We start from the raw sequence: 18,636 nt of genomic DNA, 5'->3' as shown, positions 1-18,636 counted from the left end.
CTGTTAATCTTAAATGTCCATGCTGGTGTTGGGTGCTGTAAAAACTTCTTGCAAACTCTGATGGTTGGTCAACTCCCGTTAGCCCGCGGGCCCAAACTCCATAGCTTGTTCTGAGTGACCAGGTCCAGTGACACGGGCTGCAGTGGAAACAACACGGCTTTTCCCTCAAATGTGAAAACTGAGTATGAACTGGAGCAAACAAAGTCAGTAGATGCTTGGATCTCTTTTTCCATCTGAGCGTGAGGGTGGGGTTTGTGTTAAGTTGTAGTAAACATCCCTGAGAGACTTATTTCTTGGAATAATTCTTGCCTTTAGTGTGACAATAACGGCATATGTGATGAAAAAGAAAATGAAACCTCCGGTAGTTTCCACAGTGTTACATGGGGGGGGGGGGGGGGGGGGAGGCATTTCTAGCATTTCTTACTGTCTTCCAGATTTTTCTGAATGTCCCTCATCTGCTTTCTGCAGTACTTTTAAAAATAAGTCATCATTAGGTTTCAGGGTGGTGAATCAGACATAAATGAGCATGTTTCTTCTCTCACCTGTGTGTCATCAGCTCAGGTATGTGATTTTCAAATTGCTTTATTACCAATAAGAATCTATGTGGATAATCAGTTTTCATAATAAAACCATAAAATGTTATTGATAAAAATGTAAGTTCTCAAAGTAATTTGTACATGTTTATGATCAGCAAGTTGATCTATTACTGGCAGAGGAGAAAGACATATCTTAAGGGGAATTGTGAAATACAGACACATGGAATTAAAGCACAGGAACTTCCTTATTGCACTGAACTACTTTAAAAAAAAAAAAAACAAAAACCAAACCCAAACTGTTTCATAGGTGTTCTTGCCTTCATGCTGGTAGATTGGTCTAGAATATAACTAATATGTTTTTTAGCTATTTTTCCATGAGAATAAGCTATAACTTGCCCTCATCCTTCAATAAGTCACTCTGGAGGCTAGATCAAGAGGGCAGGGATTCAAGCCTATTGCTTTTTTTCCCTTGTCCTTTTCACAGATCTCCAGGATTATTTTTCCCAGGATTTTTTGTATAGCAAAGGCTGACGCTGCGTGACTGACTGCTGCCCTCCAGAGAGGCTGGGCTGTGCTTCAGCTTGAGAGCATGCAGGTTCAGCTTGTTTGTGACAGAGCTGGACACCTCAGTGAAGCCCGTTTACACGGGTGATTTTGGTTCCTTGGTCGAGTGTCACATTTCATGGGCTTTGTGTGAACAACTTCCAGTTGATCATTCCTGAAAATTCAGGAGATGGAAATTGAAAGCCCTTGGTAGCATTCCTGAATCATTCGCTATTGTTCAGCATTCATGCTGAGTGTGCGATTCATATGCCAGATATGAATGTGTATTGCGCCACCAGAGCCACTTTTATTGGTCCCTTGAAGCCAACCAAGCGTGGGCTGTCTTTGTGTTTGGCTGTGAACACAGAGCGGTGCCAGTTCTGCCTTAAATAGCAACACTTAACGGTGTAAGACTTCCCTGGGGGTGTCATCTGGGGTGTCAGTTATACTTTTTATTTGTGTTCCTTTTCTTACCACTAAGAATACAAAGAAGAAAGGTAAGTAATACACTTGCTGACTAATTAGACTCTTTCCGAAACTCCATGTGCTAGAAAAGTATTGGGTTAATGACCCTGTGAGAACAAATTTAAATAGAGACTGGAGGAATTGAAACAAGATTGACTTCCCCAGGAATTTTGTGAGAACATTCTTTATTCTCTCTTTTTTTTTTAGTTGAGAAAGCTTTTTAGACGCTTGGAAATGTTGCAGTGAATTTTGTGGATTGCAGAAATCCCAGGTGGGAAAACAGGAAGACAGGCATGCTGAGGAGGAGAGAACGGATGATTCTGCCACAGCCCGACAGTCACATGCAGGAAGTGCAGTAGGTCCCTCTCGTGCATTATTTGTCCAATGTACCTTATTCACAAAAGCAGCAGTTTTCAGTCTGTGCTGAGCATGGATGCCACTGCCGTATACTGTTTCCCTTGATGCTGGAGATCTGTCACACTTGGTAACACCATGTGTTTCCAGGACACTTTTTCTTTTATATCGTTCCTCTTCATAATGCCACAGCCCCAAAATGCTTCTAAACATTATGGGAAGTTCTGAGTGTTTTAATTTGGGGGGGGATCTTGTGTTCAACTACCCCTGTGCTTTGCCCTGTGGCCTGTGCAGCATGCAGGCAGCTCCTGGATCAGTACAAGAGATCTGCAGACAAGTCCTCTGCAGTCATGCCAGGAATGTTGCTTTGGGCAAAACGTAACCTTAAAGTAGTATTAGAAAACTTCACTTAAGTCTATGTTGAATGTGTCTGGTACAGGGTAGACGTGTTTTACCCAATTTAGGAACTGGAAAAGCACTAACCATTTGGTAAAAGTGATTCTTGGCCATTACAACAGCTCAGCTTCTGAACACGGAGCAAATAGATTTGTTACCAATTCCCCACTGGCTAGTGAGGGTCCCTTTAATCCAGAGGTTAACAGGGGTATTTTTCGTTTGTTTGGGTTTTTTTAATCTTGCTGACCAGAGAAGTTACTTAGGAATAGTTGCTGGAAGTTTTAAGATGAGTGTTTTTCTGGGGAGATAAAAATATGCCCAAATGGATGTTACAAGCTGTATTAACACAAAAGTGGCTGGGGTTCTATAATTCTGCACAGTATTAGCAAAAAGGAAAAAAATGTAATGGGCAGAGCACAGGTCTGGGACAGCAGAACCAGCATTGTTGTCCTTACCCTGTTTCTCTTTTCACCTGTGCCTGTCCCGGTGGTGGCTGTTGAGCCCCACATTCAGTCTGAGGATGCTCCTCTGTTCACAGGACAGCATTAGCCTTCGGGAAGGGCACTGGGCACCAGCCAGGCAGTGACTATTGTGTGGTGGGTGTGCTGGGGTAACGCTGCGTCCAGCTGGCAAGATCCAGCTGCTACAGTGTAGTTGAAGTAATGGAGGCATCCCTGCTGAGCTGCTTTGGGACAGAAATTCCTGCAAGAGGCACCACCCCAGCGCTTCACTGGCTTTTTCGTATCACACCCTGCCTGGTGCTCAGCTGTAGCTTTATCCAGTCCATAGTTTTGCCCATGTCTTCCTGCGAGGAAGACAAGAAAAATCACTCTCTCTGTGTCCACTGAAGGAGAAGAAGTTCCTTCTGGTCCCTACAGAGTACAGGAAGACAGAGCTGGTATTAAATTCCCCATCCAGGAGCTGCTAATTATTGCCTGTGTTAACATGAACTATTTTTTTTACCCCTAGATAAGCCTTCCTGTAATACAAATAAAAATATGTGAGGTCAAGATCGTTCTTTATCTCTGCTCTACGAATGATTAATCCAGGTGTTGTGGTTTAACCCCAGCCAGCAACTAAGCACCACGCAGCCACTCACTCACTTCCCCCTCCACCCAGTGGGATGGGGAAAAGAATTGGGGAAAAAAAAGTAAACTCGTGGGTTGAGATAAGAACAGTTTAATAGAACAGAAAGGAAGAAAATAATAATAATAAAATGACAATAATAATAATAAAAGAATTGGAATATACAAAACAAGTGATGCACAGTGCAATTGCTCACCACTTGCTGACTGATGCCCAGTTAGTTCCTGAGCAGCAATTTGTCCCCCAGCCAACTCCCCCCGGTTTATATACTGGGCATGACATCACATGGTATGTGTGAAATGTATATTGGCTTTCGCAAAACGAGAACACTGAAATTTGCCTAACTACTGCATAAGCTACATCCCGAAAGCATGTTTGCCTCACTGCCGCTAAATTAGGCCTTAACATGGGAAATATGTAGTTAATATATTCCAGACATCAATTGTATTTTATAGTTTGTAGGCAATAAATGGGCACAAGCAGAATATGTAGTTTCTTCTGATGAGATAAGACATCCTATAACTCAAGTAATTAAAAGCTGTATAGACAGATTTGTGAAAACATAGAAAAACAGACATATGGACTCAAGGACGAGTAAAATTGAGAACACAAGTAAGAAGATGAGTGATTTGTTAGCATGAGAACAGCATTTTGGGGGTCAAAGATTATTTGACATGAAAGATACAAGAAGAACAAAGGAAAACCAGAAGTTTAATGTGAAAATATTGAAAAGTATGACTGGAGGAAAATGACAGGGTGAAAAGTGCAGCCAAAGGAAGACTCCTGACTTCATCCCTTGCAGATCCCCAAAGACCCCTCCGAACCACAAGAGACGCACGCAAGTGGGGGGTGGTCTGGGGTGGAGTTATGTTAATAGATACCTGAAATATTAAAATAACCCCTTCGAATTACCACAAACACAGTGTATAAAAAGGCGAGTTTGGGTATAACCGGTGCGCCTCTGGTTTTAACCATGTGCCCAGCGCTGTTTGCCTTTGTTCTATAATAAACTTGTAAAATTCATGAAATTCAGCGTGAGTGCATTTCTCACAGTATGGAATATCCTTTTGGCCAGTTTGGCTTGGCTGTCCTGGCTGTGTCCCCTCCCAACCTCTTGTGCCCCTCCTGCCTTCTTGCTGGCTGGGCATGAGAAGCTGAAAAATCCTTGACTTAGTCTAAACACTAGTTAGCAACAACTTAAAACATCCGTGTGTTACCAACATTCTTCTCATACTAAATCCAAAACATAACACTATACCAGCTACTAGAAAGAAAATTAACTCTATCCCAGCCGAGACCAGGACAACGGGGATAAAGGTAACACATCCTGTGTCTGAAAAGTATTTCTCTTTGTCCTTTTATTGTGGTGCTATTGCGATTCAGGCCAAAAGCAAAGCATGTTTAAATTCATGGAAGGCAACTGAGTATCCTGGAGATGAAATAGAAATAAAGCAACATGTTCTCTAGCAGGCACCACGAAATGGACTTCTCTTTGTTGTTTTCCTTTCTCTCTCTGAGCTGTGAGAGCAAGACTACCGCTCCCCCTTTCCGGGGGGGTGCAGTTCCTCGCACGGCCCGTTCGGGGGGAAGGGAAGGGAAGGGAAGCGAAGCGAAGCGAAGCGAAGCGAAGCGGGCGGCCGCGGCGGCACCCCGCGGCTATCAGGGCCGGAGGCGGGATCGGGGCACCGCGAGGAGCCGCCCCCGGGGCGGGGGTGCCGGTTCCCGGGGCGCCCGCCGCGGACGCCGAGGCAGGTGGCGCGGGCGAGCCGGAGCCAGGCAGCCGTCTCCCGGCAGGCAGGCAGGTAAGGGGCCGGGGCCGGGGGTCTCCGGGGCTTGGGGCCCCTCGCCGCTGCGGCTCTGCGGTCGCGGCAGCGGTTGGTAGGGCCGGGGTCGCCGGGGGCCGGAGCTTGCGGGGGTCCGAGCAGGGTCTGCTCCAGCTCCCCGCCGGCGGGGCTGGAAGGTGGAGGAGTCACCCGAACTGCCTGTGTGACAGGCGACTGCAGTTTTACTAATGCTGGCTGTTAATTTAGCGTGATGGAACTGTTGCGGCTGGACTGCATGCGTGCTCAGGCATCTACTCGGCTTCTGCTATCTGAGAGGTAAATAGCCACACGGAGCACCGCCCTGACCTTGGTATCAGCCCTGCTGCAGGGCACCTCACAGCTTTATCGCCCCGTTAGCCACATATGACCTTCCGCTGTCTTCAGCTGGAAGGGTTGGTCCCATGGGGGATTAACAGCCACGTTCTTCCCTGATGTATTTAGCCGGTGTGCCACGCTTCAGTCTGTGAGATGTTGCACCAGCCTTGCTAGGATCGCTAGCTTGCAGCATGACATTTGCTTTTGCTTTGGTGTAGCTTGCGTGTTGAGTCTGCTAGCTAGTGAATGAATGTGGCACTGCATTTTCCAAGTAGGAGGCTGTGAGTTTTGTATGTTACAATAGGTGACGGGAAGCCAGAAGTACTTTTGTATTAAATAGGTGGGAAAAATCCCAGGTTTAAGTATTCATGCTCTTTGTGGTCAATCATTTTGTCATCCCCTCAAAACACGCAGGCTTACTATTTAAATACTACTCTCTTTTTCTCTGTTCGCAGCATTGCTTTTTTTTCCTTTATGCCCTAACCTACAAAGGTTGAAATGTTTCTATGCAAAGATTAAATATACATCCAAAAGCCAAATCTTTACATCCAAGATTTTATTGCTAAGTCTCTGTCCCGTAGTAATGCTCCATTAGTTAAGCAAACCTGCAAGCAGTCCATGGTACTGCGTGGGAGCTGTGCTAACTTCTGCTTCCACTGACCTAGCGTCACTACAGTCGTCTCTGCCGGTCCTGGGACTGACAGCAGCCTGATCCTGCTCTGTGTAGCAGAAGCAGCCGGTCAGTAGCTGTAGAGCCACGTTCAAGGTGTGATGGTGTGATGTGTCAGTCCCTGCCCACGCGACACAGCCCTGGCACAGGATAAGGATACCAGCAGGCTGCCTGTGCTAAGCGGTGTGGTTGAAATGGCACCTGTTCCGGGCTGGTATGTCCATACTCCACCCAAAGCAACTTATTTCAATTTCTCCCCCCCCCCCCCCGAGTAAGCTTGTCGGGAGGACTTTTATTCTTGCCATGAAAGCGGTAGAGTGGTGAGGTGGTGTGGTATGGCTGTAGGAGCTGACGTAACAGGAGCTAGCACTCTATGGCAGTGTCCCCATTCACATTTTTGTGAAATAGCCTCTAATTGTGACTTGTATAGTCTAGAGCTTCTTTATGTTCATTGTAGAATAGAACCCTAACGTACTAACATGTTACACTGCATTTTAATGTAGGCGCATTTTGTCTGAAAAAAGTATTTAGTTTATGTGAAATTATTTGTCCAACAATTTGAAAACTGCATATAAGGATTTTGAAGAGTTAGGAGAAATCTGTGATGAAACTGGTTCTCTTTTCTTCTGACTGGTTCTTCCCAGCCATTTTCTAGCTTCTTAGATGATTTGCCAGAATATTGTGAATAGCTTTTGTTTTCCCTCAGGGTCATCTTAAATGCTGCTTGTGCAAATAGTGATGAGATGACAATATCCTAACAGGAAGTTAAGCTAGAAATTACAAACAGAACAATGCCCTTTTTTTAGTTCAACAACATCATGTTTCTTTAAAATCTTGTTTATTATCTAAAATGACTATATGTCTAGTTTTCATAAGCTTTTCCAACTGCACTTGTGAATGAGACTCCTGTAACTGATACTACTCATTAAAGTATAATTTGAAGGTTGCATTTAAACTGGAGAGGTATCCATTGCAAGTACAGAATAAACAAAACTTTCTTTTAAGGCAAAACGTTAGAACTGTTCTAGTAAACAGTATCTCATGCCTCTAATAGATTTGGTGTGGTAGGCTGCCTTTCCACTGAAAGCAGAAAACTAATTCCAAACAGGTACTCAAAAACTGCTTTCTTTTTTTCTGTAACCAGTCATTTCCTTCAAATACAAGTAGCTGGTAATGTTGGTTAATAGACAGACTTAAAAAACTTGTTTTGCAAAGCAAGATTTAGTCCTGCTACATGCAAAGAATGTGATAGTCTGCAGTTTGGAAATTTAGTCACAAGACTGACTTGCACTGGTATGAAGTGATTCTTGCCTTAGCTTTTTTTTTCCCCATAATGGTCAGACTATGAGCTAGGTAATGTCTTTCAAGTGTTAAAGAAATACTGCAGAGTTTTGTTCACGGTTTCTTATTCTTGTTAATCTTTCTTCTCTTTGCCAGGTGTACTCTTCTTACTCTTCAGTTCCCTATTTTTAATTTTAGTAGTTGTATACCCCTGATTGTTCCTCTTTACCAGTGCTCGTAATTTTCCCAGTGGATTAAGTTTGCAAGTTCCCTATTTTTAATTTTAGTAGTTATATACCCCTGATTGTTCCTCTTTACCAGTGCTCGTAATTTTCCCAGTGGATTAAGTTTGCAACTTGTGGTCAGAGTTAAGAAAATAAAAGCAACAAAGCAGCAAACAAAAAGACTTGCTCTCAAAGGGGTCTCTGGGGAAAGGATTAGATAATGCAAAATCACTGTGATATGTACTTCAGTCCATAAGAATTGTGATCCTTTGGAGCCTTTTGGGTGGAGAAGCGGGGATTTCTGTGGTAGATTAGGGAGGATACTATGAATTTCATAGAATTAATGAAGTATCTGAACTTTCATCCACTGCCATTAAGCAAAAACTCTGAAGTGTACACCACATCTTTATGACACTTTACTGGACACTAAAATTTAACTATATGTTGTAACGATTTTTTTAATGTTTCAGGAGCGTGTTTATAATAAAGGTGTCTAAACTCAGGTGGAGAAGTAGAATCCTGCTTGAGACACTGCAAACACAAAGTGGTTGGCAGTCCTTCTCCAAAAGCTGTATTTAAGCAGCCACAGGTGATAGAAGGGATTTAACTTTCAAACAAAGTGAACAGGATGAAAATATTGTAGTCTTACTATGGGGGGCGGGCGTATTACAAGAGGAATGTTAAATGGAAAGGACAAGGCCAACAAACGAGTAGGTGCAAAAAATGGATAAAGAGCAGGTGAGGAGCAGAGTTTGTGATGCTGAAGCAGTAGCTGCAGGCAATGGGAGCAGCCAGCCGAGGGCAGAGCTAGTCTGACAGTAGGATGTTCCCCCATGTCAGACAGACACTATTCTGCCTGCTGCTGCCAGCCTGCCTGCAGCTCTGCACCCCACTCTCACCAAGAAGGGCTGGGGGGACAGGGAAGATGGGATCTGAATTCTCGTAGGTAGCATTGCACTATGGGACTAGGAAGTACCTTCCTTTGTGAGCTCGAGATCCAAGAAGCTATTGGGAGAGACGGCAGCGTTGCGACCGTAATGGGGATGCTGTCACTCTCTCCTTTCCCTTCCCAATTTGGTTGTCTGTCCTTTGCCTATGCAGTAGTAAGCAGATGAGTCTTTAATGCTAGCACATGTCATCTTTCACTGGGAAGATCTTTTGTAGCAGAGGGACAATTTACAGTGCTGAAATTGATTGAAGGTCTAAAATAACAAAGTTGACGTTGGCTCCTGTAATTGGCTCTGCTGACATCAGTAAAAACACAATGGAAGGCCGGTAAGAGGTGGCATTTGTCAGTGCAGACTGGGTACTTTGGCAATATGCATAAAAGGTGAGTGACTTTCACTTCCGTGTATGATTCACGCTTGTTTGATTGCTAATATGTCAATTAAAGATCAAGTTTTCTTGAGTGTAGTGTTTGATTAGCATCAGTTCACAGGCTCTTTAGATTTTCTGAGAGGATTTCCTGGTTTGTTGCAGCAGTGTTGAAACTGTTGGGATTGAGACAGTGGAAGAGTAGCGGTCAGTACTGGAACCTGGTTGCTGATGCAGCATGTTATCTAGTTTTAACTCTGGTCTGTCTGTCAAAGTCATTTTTGGCTTCCAGAAATCAATCTGATTTTTTCAGTATCAAGATGTGTGGAACACGTTAAACAGGACAGGGATTCATGAATAAAAATAACTTAGGTAACAGTGAAGCCCTGTCTGGTCGTACCCTACAAAACTAAAAGATTTTTATGGAAATAGAGCACATTCAACCTTCTGAATCAGTTCTTCCATGAGTTCTGTTCCCTTCATTCAACACTAATAAGTCAACTAGGATGTAATGGAACTTACTGTTTCCATTGCTCTTCAAGATTTGTGTAAGTAGAATTTAGTTTATGTAATCCTTTTTACTGAGGGATTACGGTAAAGGACTTGAAGGTCTCAGTGGCTTTCCTGAAACTTGATACCAGGACAAAGTGCTGTTTTAGCAAGACATTCATGTTTGTTTGATTTATATTCTAAATGAGGATTAGTGGCTATAGCAGAGAATTACCTGTACAGGAATGGATGAAACTAACCTGGAATATTTTGTCAAGGCTGTTGGTCTGTGACGTGAAGGCAGTTATTTTTCTGGGAAATGATCCAGAAGCTTGAGTCTACACTGTTTGGAGTTTCCTGTTCTATATCACTACAGTGCATGTTGAATGATTTAAGCGGAAAGCACCCACTCTCCACCTATCCTGTAACTTACTTACATATCGATGATTTTTAAACCTGCTGATCTTAAGGCCTTCTGTCCTCCAGAGGAGGAACACAAGATTTGTCTAGTTGCTTGCCGAAATCCAAAATGTCAGCCAACAAATGGACACCACTCTGCAAAGGGAAGATTTGTCAAGCTCCTGCTTTCTATCTTTCTTTCACAAATGACCTCTGTTGTCCAGCTATTTTTTTTTTCCTTCTGGAAAATAACTTTTTAAAGGGAAAGCTAAGTCTGAATGTCATAGCTTTTCTTGGAGCTATGGTTTACTGCATCCCATCATAGGTCAAAAAGAAGAAAGAGATGGTTTAGCTTGAGCATTACCTGCTTTGGGTTCTTTCCAATGAACTATGACTGGTCAGAAATTTACAAACTGCCAGTCCATCAAACCCCAAACCAAACCTATAATGTAGGCATCTGATTTGATAAGAAGAGTTTCTCATGATCTTTGGGCGTGGGATGGAGCAAGTGGATGGATTGGCGTGCCACCAGTACACCCTGAGCATGTATGGTCATAGACACCTCCATCCCACCCTGCAGCATTTAGGTACCAGGTAGCATAGTAATCTTTGAGTGACTACAGCCTCAGTCAAGAAACATATGGGTTATCCATGTTAATGTTCTTGCTCACTCCAAATGCCTCAAGGTTTGGGATCTAATGCTTTCAGGCCACAGAGGAAAATCTCTAGTTTTTTCAGGAATGAAATGCAAAGATTTGAATTTGCCTCAGTGTACATGGGGAATTTACTTAAAATCGTTAAAACTTTGGGAGTGGAGAAAAAACAGTGGCTTCAGATCCTGGGTTCAGTGTTAGGCTGTAAATGTCCCTGTGGATTTTCATGGAAATCCTGGCATAAAGCACATCTTAAGACTCAAAGGAAATAAAGTGGATAATGATGCAACCAGTAGACAGTCTGTCCTGGGCATATTTGAGTGTCTTAGCCAGCCTTTATGGATATGCCTAGAGGTCTTTAAAATGATTAAGAGAAAGAAGTGATGGACGTATTTTTTAGCCAGGCTGATCAGTTTCTTTTGGCTTGGTTGTACTTTAGCAAGTTGGTTGATAGAGCTGGTTGATGCTTCCTTTTCTGGGTAATGCTGGTTCTACACAACCCATACATTGCCGTCAAAATAGCCATTCTCTCTACAGTTTGAATGAAGACCAGGCAAGTTGACGAGCTCTTTAGATCAGTGCTCAGCTTTCCAGCTGCCTTGGTGGCAGGCTTCCCAGCTTTCTGGTTGGCTGAGTCCAAGTGAGATGGGTTCCTGGGAAACCAGTTAAAAAATAGAAAAATGTAATTTTGCACACTCTTCAAAGGGAATTGTCTAAGAATTTTCTTCCCCTGAGAAAGTAATCTTTTCCTTTTTAGCTTTTCATTACAGTTTGAAATGTAAAACACTTTTATAGGGGGAAATTTAGTTTTCCAAACAACTCTGCAGAAGACCATGATTATCTTTTTCAAGAATTGTTTCCATGCTTTTTAATGGAGTATAAGGACAGAATGTACTTATTCCTGAAGAGTTTGTATAAAACTTCAGATATATTCTAAGCTAGTTCTCAAAAGATCATCAAGAGCTAAGTGGATCCTGTCAAAGAAAACATACCTCTCAGGAGGTTTAAACTTCCCATGACTTTTATGTAAGAGCCTTCGATTCCTGGGGTGTTTATTGGTTTTCTTTGGAGGTAAGGAGAGGAGGCTCTGCTAATTACTTTTCTGAATACATGAGAATCTCACTTTGTCTCTGTAGGTGTGAAATTGTTGCCTGAAAAAACCACAAGTTTCACCTAGGGGAGACTATGTTTAGAGTTTCTTGTGGCAATAATCACATTCCACTATTTACAGAAGGGATGGGTGATGCACCGTATATTCAAATTGCCTGGTATGCTTTTTTATGGTATGGTTGCTGAAGATGTGGACCTCATAAGCTTAACCTCGGTACCGGGGAAGATTATGGAACGGTTCCTCCTGATTGCGCTCACATGGCATGTGCAGGACAAACAGGGGATCAGGCCCAGCCAGCATGGGTTCATGAAAGGCAGGTCCTGCTTGACCAACCTGATCTCCTTCTATGACCAGGTGACCCGCCTAGTGGATGAGGGAAAGGCTGTCGATGTTATTTTCCTAGACTTCAGCAAGGCCTTTGACACTGTCTCTCACGGTATACTCCTTGAGAAGCTGGCGTCTCATGGCCTGGACAAGTGCACTATTCACTGGGTGAAAAACTGGCTGGATGGCCGAGACCAGAGGGTCGTGGTGAATGGGGTGAAATCCAGTTGGCGGCGGGTCACAAGTGGTGTTCCCCAGCGTTCAGTATTGGGGCCAGTTCTCTTTAATATCTTTATCAATGATTTGGACGAGGGGATCGAGTGCACCCTCAGCAAGTTTGCAGACGACACCAAGTTGGGAGGCAGGGTCGATCTGCTTGAGGGTAGGGAGGCTCTACAGAGAGATCTGGACAGGCTGGATCGATGGGCTGAGGCCAATCGTACGAAGTTTAACAAGGCCAAGTGCCGGGTCCTGCACTTCGGTCACAACAACCCCATGCAGCGCTACAGGCTTGGGGAAGAGTGGCTGGAAAGCTGCCCGGCAGAGAAAGACCTGGGCGTGCTGGTTGACAGCCGGCTGAATATGAGCCAGCAGTGTGCCCAGGTGGCCAAGAAGGCCAACGGCATCCTGGCCTGTATCAGGAACAGCGTGGCCGGCAGGAGCAGGGAGGTGGTTGTTCCCCTGTACTGGGCACTGGTGAGGCCGCACCTCGAGTCCTGTGTTCAGTTTTGGGCCCCTCACTGCAGGAAAGACATTGAGGGGCTGGAGCGTGTCCAGAGAAGGGCAACCAAGGTGGTGAGGGGCCTGGAGCACAAGTCTTATGAGGAGCGGCTGAGGGAGCTGGGGCTGTTCAGTCTGGAGAAGAGGAGGCTGAGGGGAGACCTTATCACTCTCTACAACTGCCTGAAAGGAGGGTGTAGTGAGGTGGGTGTTGGTCTCTTCTGTCTGGTGGCTGGAGATAGGACGAGAGGAAATGGCCTCAAGTTGCGGCAAGGGAGATTTGGGTTAGATATTAGGAAAAATTTCTTTACCGAGAGGGTTGTCAGACATTGGAACAGGCTGCCCAGGGAAGTTGTTGAGTCACCATCCCTGGAGGTATTCAAAAAGCGCGTAGACAAGGCACTTCAGAACATGGTTTAGCGGGCATAGTTGATGGTTGGACTCGATGATCTTGAAGGTCTTTTCCAACCTAAATGATTCTGTGATTCTATGATTCTATAACATGCTTCATCATGCTATAATGAAAGCGTAGGCAATGTTCTGATTAAAATGTAGGACTTCGAATTCAATCAACCACCTGTGTTTATATGCAAATCTCTTTGCAGGCCAATGTGCAAAACCTGGGCAGTGTTTTACAACTGTATGTCATACTGCAAGATTTTAGACTGTCTTCCAAGATCTTTAGGTGTGTAAATGACACAATAGTAATTTAAGACCTTCTGTTGGCAAAACAAGAAGATTTTGACAAGCCTTCAGAAACTAGACGCTGTACAATTACCCATTTTGAAGATGCTTTTCTTCATGTGATACTACCTTTACTGCAGTAGAAATTGCAAAGAAAAACCACTGCAGACAGAAAAGTTGGTTGAGACTGTACCGTTAAATGAGATTCAGCTCTGCTTTTCTGGGAGTGGAGCTGAGTTGAAAGCAGGGTCTGATGGCTTTTGCCAGATGTGTCCTTTATTGTTTATTTTTTTCCTTCCCTGTTGTTGAATAGCTTGCCGGCAGATCAAACTTGGCATGGTGCCTTTAAGAACAAATGCTAAAAATTGCTTCCTTTTTTAATTTTGAGTTTGACTTTTGATTAATTGCAAGAACTACCCGTTTAATTTTGATTCTGTTTTTCTAATATAAGGTTCTCTTTTCACTGACTTACCTGGACTTCAGTTCATTAAACTCTGACCATGTTTGGTTTGCTTAAGACTAAAATGGAGCACTCTCTGAGAAATAAAGCTAAACCCAAACCTATTTACAGGATAGAGACATATCATTAGAAGAGCCCTCATTAAGAGGGGGTCTCTAAATAATGTCAGCTCTGTACATAGCAGTGGTCCAGTGGTTCCCTTGTTCAGAACTAAGGCTTAGAGATGCCACAGCTAGTAAGGAAGTAGGCAGACCTCACCTCCTCTTTGTTTTTGGAAACGTAGTACTTGGAGAAAATTTGTGTATTTGGTTTTTCCTGTATGAGGAGGAAAGACAGAACTTATTTTCTTCTTCTTAATGTTTTGACATGCTTCTAAAACCTGGCTTCATTGTCAGTGTTGGGGAAGACTTCATGTGGCACTCCAGTTCCTTAGTTTTGTAGAGAACTTACTATACAGAAATATTAGTTCCTGTTTTACCTGTGACTTCTGGTGGACCCTGATTTCCCGGTGGTAAATAGCACAAAGTTAGAACCATTTCCGATTTATATAGTTTCATGTAATTTGTTAGCAGGGTGGCAAAAATCTTGTAACTAAGATGTTAAAATGAAGTTCCATTCTTTTCTTTTTGTATGTACCTGCATCTGTTTTGTAATTACGTCTGTAATCAGCCTTCCATGAACATATTAATGAAGCAGTAGAGACGAAAATAAGGACAATTTCATTCCTCAAACCAAGGACTTGTCATGTCTTATTACAATGAAGCCTTTGAAAATCCAGACTACCACTTCTCAGAGACACTGGAAATTGATAGAAGGTGAGTTTATTTAATTTTGCTGTTGTGACTGTGCCATAAGAAATTAAATTCTCTAATTATATGCAGGAGAAGGTTTTTCTCCAGAGTTTTGATTTGTGGAATTATTTTAATCCCTCCTTTATGCTTGCATTCTCAGACACAATTTTTGAAAGCTGTTAACAGGAAGGTGGCATTCAAGAGAAATGGCATGTTTACTTTTTACATGTTAGATGAATTTATCAGTTAAATGTATTTTAGGATTTATGGCATTTATCAGTTAAATGTATTTTAGGATTTATGGCATAATGTCATAGATAGTTTTTTAGTTCCAGTAATTTTCACAATGTGCTATAACCATGGATATCCTCGTTTTCCAAGCAGTTATTCCTGTTTGGGTAGAGTCCAACCTAACTTCAGGTGAGAGAAAAGTTTTAGTCTTTCTAATTCAGTTGACAATCAAATCAGAATTATGATGTTGGAGTTCTAAATACAAAATACCTCGCAGTATCAGCGTTTGTTTTATAATGTACTCAAATTTGATGATAATAGGTAGCCATTTATTAAGGATATCTATGGAGAGTTTTTGTGGCACTCAGGGTTTTCCTTTTTGTTGCTCACACAGGAGGAGTCCTCAAAAGAATTCGTTCTCTCGCCAAACCCCTGATGATGCTTCACTGCATGGTTTCTGTGGAGAACATGGTGGAAGAGGACAGAACTACCCTCTGGCCATACCAATGGCCTCCATGAGACATAGCTCTGAATACAGTGAAGGTTTACCGGGAGTTAATGACCTAAGCAGAAGTCTGTATGGAAATTCCATGGGTATGTAATTTCTCATATGAACAGCTTACAGAAACACTGGAACAAATAACAGCTTACTCTGTCCTGAGGGAGTCCTGCAGCTCTGGAAGGCTCAACTCTGTATATATTTGTATGTGGTGGCAGTGGGGTTTTTTTGCTTTTTTTCCTAGTAGTTCAGATGTTACATTAACAGATCCATGGACTGTCTGTTGTATTAACAGATCAGTAAATACTGACTTGTATGGACTGCGTAAGTTGGTGATTACTAGGATGTATGTTGAAGTGAGATATAGGAGTTTTGTTAATGGGAAGTATTGCTGTGTTTGCAGTAGAGCTGTATTTGGTCAATAGGGCTTATATTCTGTGTTAGTAAATAATCCATAGCAGTATACAACTTTCTGTATAATTCTGATTCCCTTCAACAGATACTCTTTTCTTTGAGCCTGAGCCAGAACTGGCATATAGCCCACCTTCCACCTTCCATCTGCTGGATCACCCCTATACCCGCAGAATTTCCAATGTATCAGAAGGTAAGACGTAAGGATTGTGGTACATCAGAATATTGCATGTCAGTCTTGGCCCCCATAAAATAATAAATATTTAAAAGCCTTCTGGTTCAGGTATGAAGATCTTACCATAATAAAAGAATCATAAAGCATAAACTCTCTTTTACTATCCTACATTGTTGTAGCTGAATTTTTCAATATCTTTCTGAAGGTGACGATCTTTGTTTCTTGAGCAATGAAAGATACAATGCCTACCCATTTTAACCCAAACTCCCTATAAGTGGGTCAATATAAAACAAACTTATACAGTTGTCTGAAGAGGCTCATTGTAGGAGGAAATAGGGGGAGGATAGGATGCATTTTTGAGACTGCCTTTATTGAATTTTTCACTACGTTGGCTCCATGTAAATTCTAGACTATAATAGAAATTAGAGATTTATATTCATTAAAGTACAGGGGGTCTGGAATAGTATAATCTGGATTCTGGTTTAGGCTAGGATAGTAGTTTATTGTTCATGTTCTGGGTCGGAACTGTTCTTCCCATATCATGTAATTTTTCTGTTACAATCAGTTCAGTTCTTCTCTGCTGCTTCTGGAATGTAATTAAGAGTTCTTTTCTGGAATTGTTACCTAGATGCATTGAAAGAACCATCTCTCTGTGCCCCCAAAGTGAGCGATTCTTGTTTTTTTTCTCTTTTTCATCTTTAAGAACATGGTCTTTGTGTTAAGATCTGATTTGGCAAAATCCTGTATTCATATTAAAAAGCAAGGGTTTTATTGGTACCTGGAAATGCCTCACTCTATGAGTGACCATAGAAATAGGACATTTCCAAACATTAACTGTCATGCATGGCTTTTAATACCTGATGGGAAGTTATTAAAGTTTCCAACACAATCAACTACAGGATAAATGTCTGGGTGCTGAAAGTTCAGGAAGTACCTCCACAAGACGTTTTTCTTTTTCTGATTCTTTTTAATTGCTACAAAGGAAGTTGGCTCAAAGTAGAAATGACATTAACATCAGGGAATCGTTAGATCTAAATAGTAAATATGGTGAAGGAGCCTGCGCCATGTGCATTAACTAACAGGCACATCAGTCAGTGGGGGCCTTCCACACCAGAGGGTCAAGCTCAAAAGGGGGATGTAACATTGCACAGACTGGCCATTAGCTTACTGGGAAGGTGGGGCAAGGAAAGCTGTGGCTAAACTCATCTGCTTCATAGCTGGAAGGTGGGTGCATTTAAGGAATATAGTCACTGGTGTTTGAATAATTGGATGAAAGAAGGTTGAGAGAACAGTTGCATTTTGGCCCCAGGGAAATGGGAATCTGGTACATATAAGTTGTTCAGCGTGATTGAGTGTGATTCTAAAACAATCCCTCTGAAGTCAGTGGAAGGATTTTTAAACAAAGGACCTGTCTTCTAGGAAGAAGGTCTTGAATAATCGATGCGCGCATTTATGAGTGGGTTACATGACACGATTTTCCATGATGGCTGAAGGCTGGGTGCAGTACCTCTTTTCCAGCATGTATCTGAAAAAGCGTATACGGTCGTCAAGCATGACCAGGAACAAAGTGAGTGGGGGAGTATATGTTTGCATGTAGGTACTTACTAAACAGTGCATGTTATTTAGATAGCTTTATTCAGAGACGCAACAGAAGACCACCTGATGAGATCTTCATGACTTCTTCCAGCCTGTTTGAAACAGATCCAGTGTGCAAAGAAGGTAGGAGTTTAGATAAGTGGTTCAATATTAAATAGCATCCTGCACAAAGTTGGTGTGGTTGATACAGTTCTTGGTTTATCACCAGAATTGCATGTACAGTCTTTCTGTGGTTATGGCAACAGCTTCGTTTTATGTTAACACTAGTGATTAATCTTTTATACTCTACTAGCACACTAAAATCCCATGATAAATGAAGCACAGTGGAGTGTGAATATGTGTTAAATTGTAGAAAGAAAAGCTAAACTCTATTAGAATTTGTTTGACCAGCTAATGGATTGTTTTCAGCCACTCTGTCTGGAATTAGCATCAAATTCTAACCACGCGAAAACAGCCTGATTGTCAAGTAATACTGTTCTGTGTATTTCATAGATAGTGCTAAGTTTGGGCATTAGCATCAACTAAAATTATAGAATAAATAAAACAAAAGTTTAGCTTTCAAGTCAATATGTAGCATCATAGAAATGTAACTATCAAACAGTGATCAAGCAATAGACCAGAATCTTGGAGTTTGTCAGTATTTTGTTTTCCTTTATATTGCAGCTCTTTGTATTAACATTAAACAAGCATCAGACAAGTGATATTTAATTTTTAACATTCAGCGTTGTGCTACTTACTTATGTCTGTATTAGAGTACCGATGGAGCTGATGATATTCTGAGGAGTATTATTAAGTCTCAGAACTTGCCACACCTTGGTAGCAGTGAAAATGGGGAATGTTGTTATACCCATTTTAGATTTTGTGTAAGAATTACTGTATTATTATCCCCAAATTTGGATTTTTCATGGGTTTTATGCAGAGGAAGAGTTAGTTGGAAATCTTGCAAGTATGTCTGCCAGTGAAAGGATTAAAGCAATCCAGAAGATGCCAGAGACCATGAAAAAAAAGAGAGAGATCAGGTAAAAATAAAAGTTTATCTGTTCAGTCTTACAAACACTATACTTTCAACATCTAGCTATCAAATAT

At 42.1% G+C, this 18,636-nt stretch overlaps 1 protein-coding gene across 2 annotated transcripts in view; it reads left to right on the top strand.

The window, feature by feature from the left end:
• Positions 1 to 1,598: 1,598 nt before the first annotated feature.
• The window catches only part of TMC5 (transmembrane channel like 5), a 32,309-nt gene continuing 15,271 nt past the window's right edge, over positions 1,599 to 18,636 (top strand). Inside the window, exons 1-6 of one of the 2 annotated variants that reach the window (XM_052772404.1) lie at positions 1,599 to 1,899; positions 14,517 to 14,662; positions 15,264 to 15,463; positions 15,868 to 15,972; positions 17,581 to 17,673; positions 18,470 to 18,569. In XM_052772404.1, coding sequence (XP_052628364.1) covers positions 14,592 to 14,662; positions 15,264 to 15,463; positions 15,868 to 15,972; positions 17,581 to 17,673; positions 18,470 to 18,569 — 569 coding nt within the window. In that variant the 5' untranslated portion in view covers positions 1,599 to 1,899; positions 14,517 to 14,591. Of the gene's footprint in view, positions 1,900 to 5,036; positions 5,183 to 14,516; positions 14,663 to 15,263; positions 15,464 to 15,867; positions 15,973 to 17,580; positions 17,674 to 18,469; positions 18,570 to 18,636 lie in introns of those variants that run through there. The other variant, XM_052772403.1, reaches the window with a different exon arrangement.

This window comes from Harpia harpyja, chromosome 21 (genome assembly GCF_026419915.1).
Source record: "Harpia harpyja isolate bHarHar1 chromosome 21, bHarHar1 primary haplotype, whole genome shotgun sequence".
NCBI lineage: Eukaryota > Metazoa > Chordata > Aves > Accipitriformes > Accipitridae > Harpia > Harpia harpyja.
Note: the sequence above shows the minus strand (reverse complement) of the source record. Positions and strands in the feature narration are given on the sequence as shown.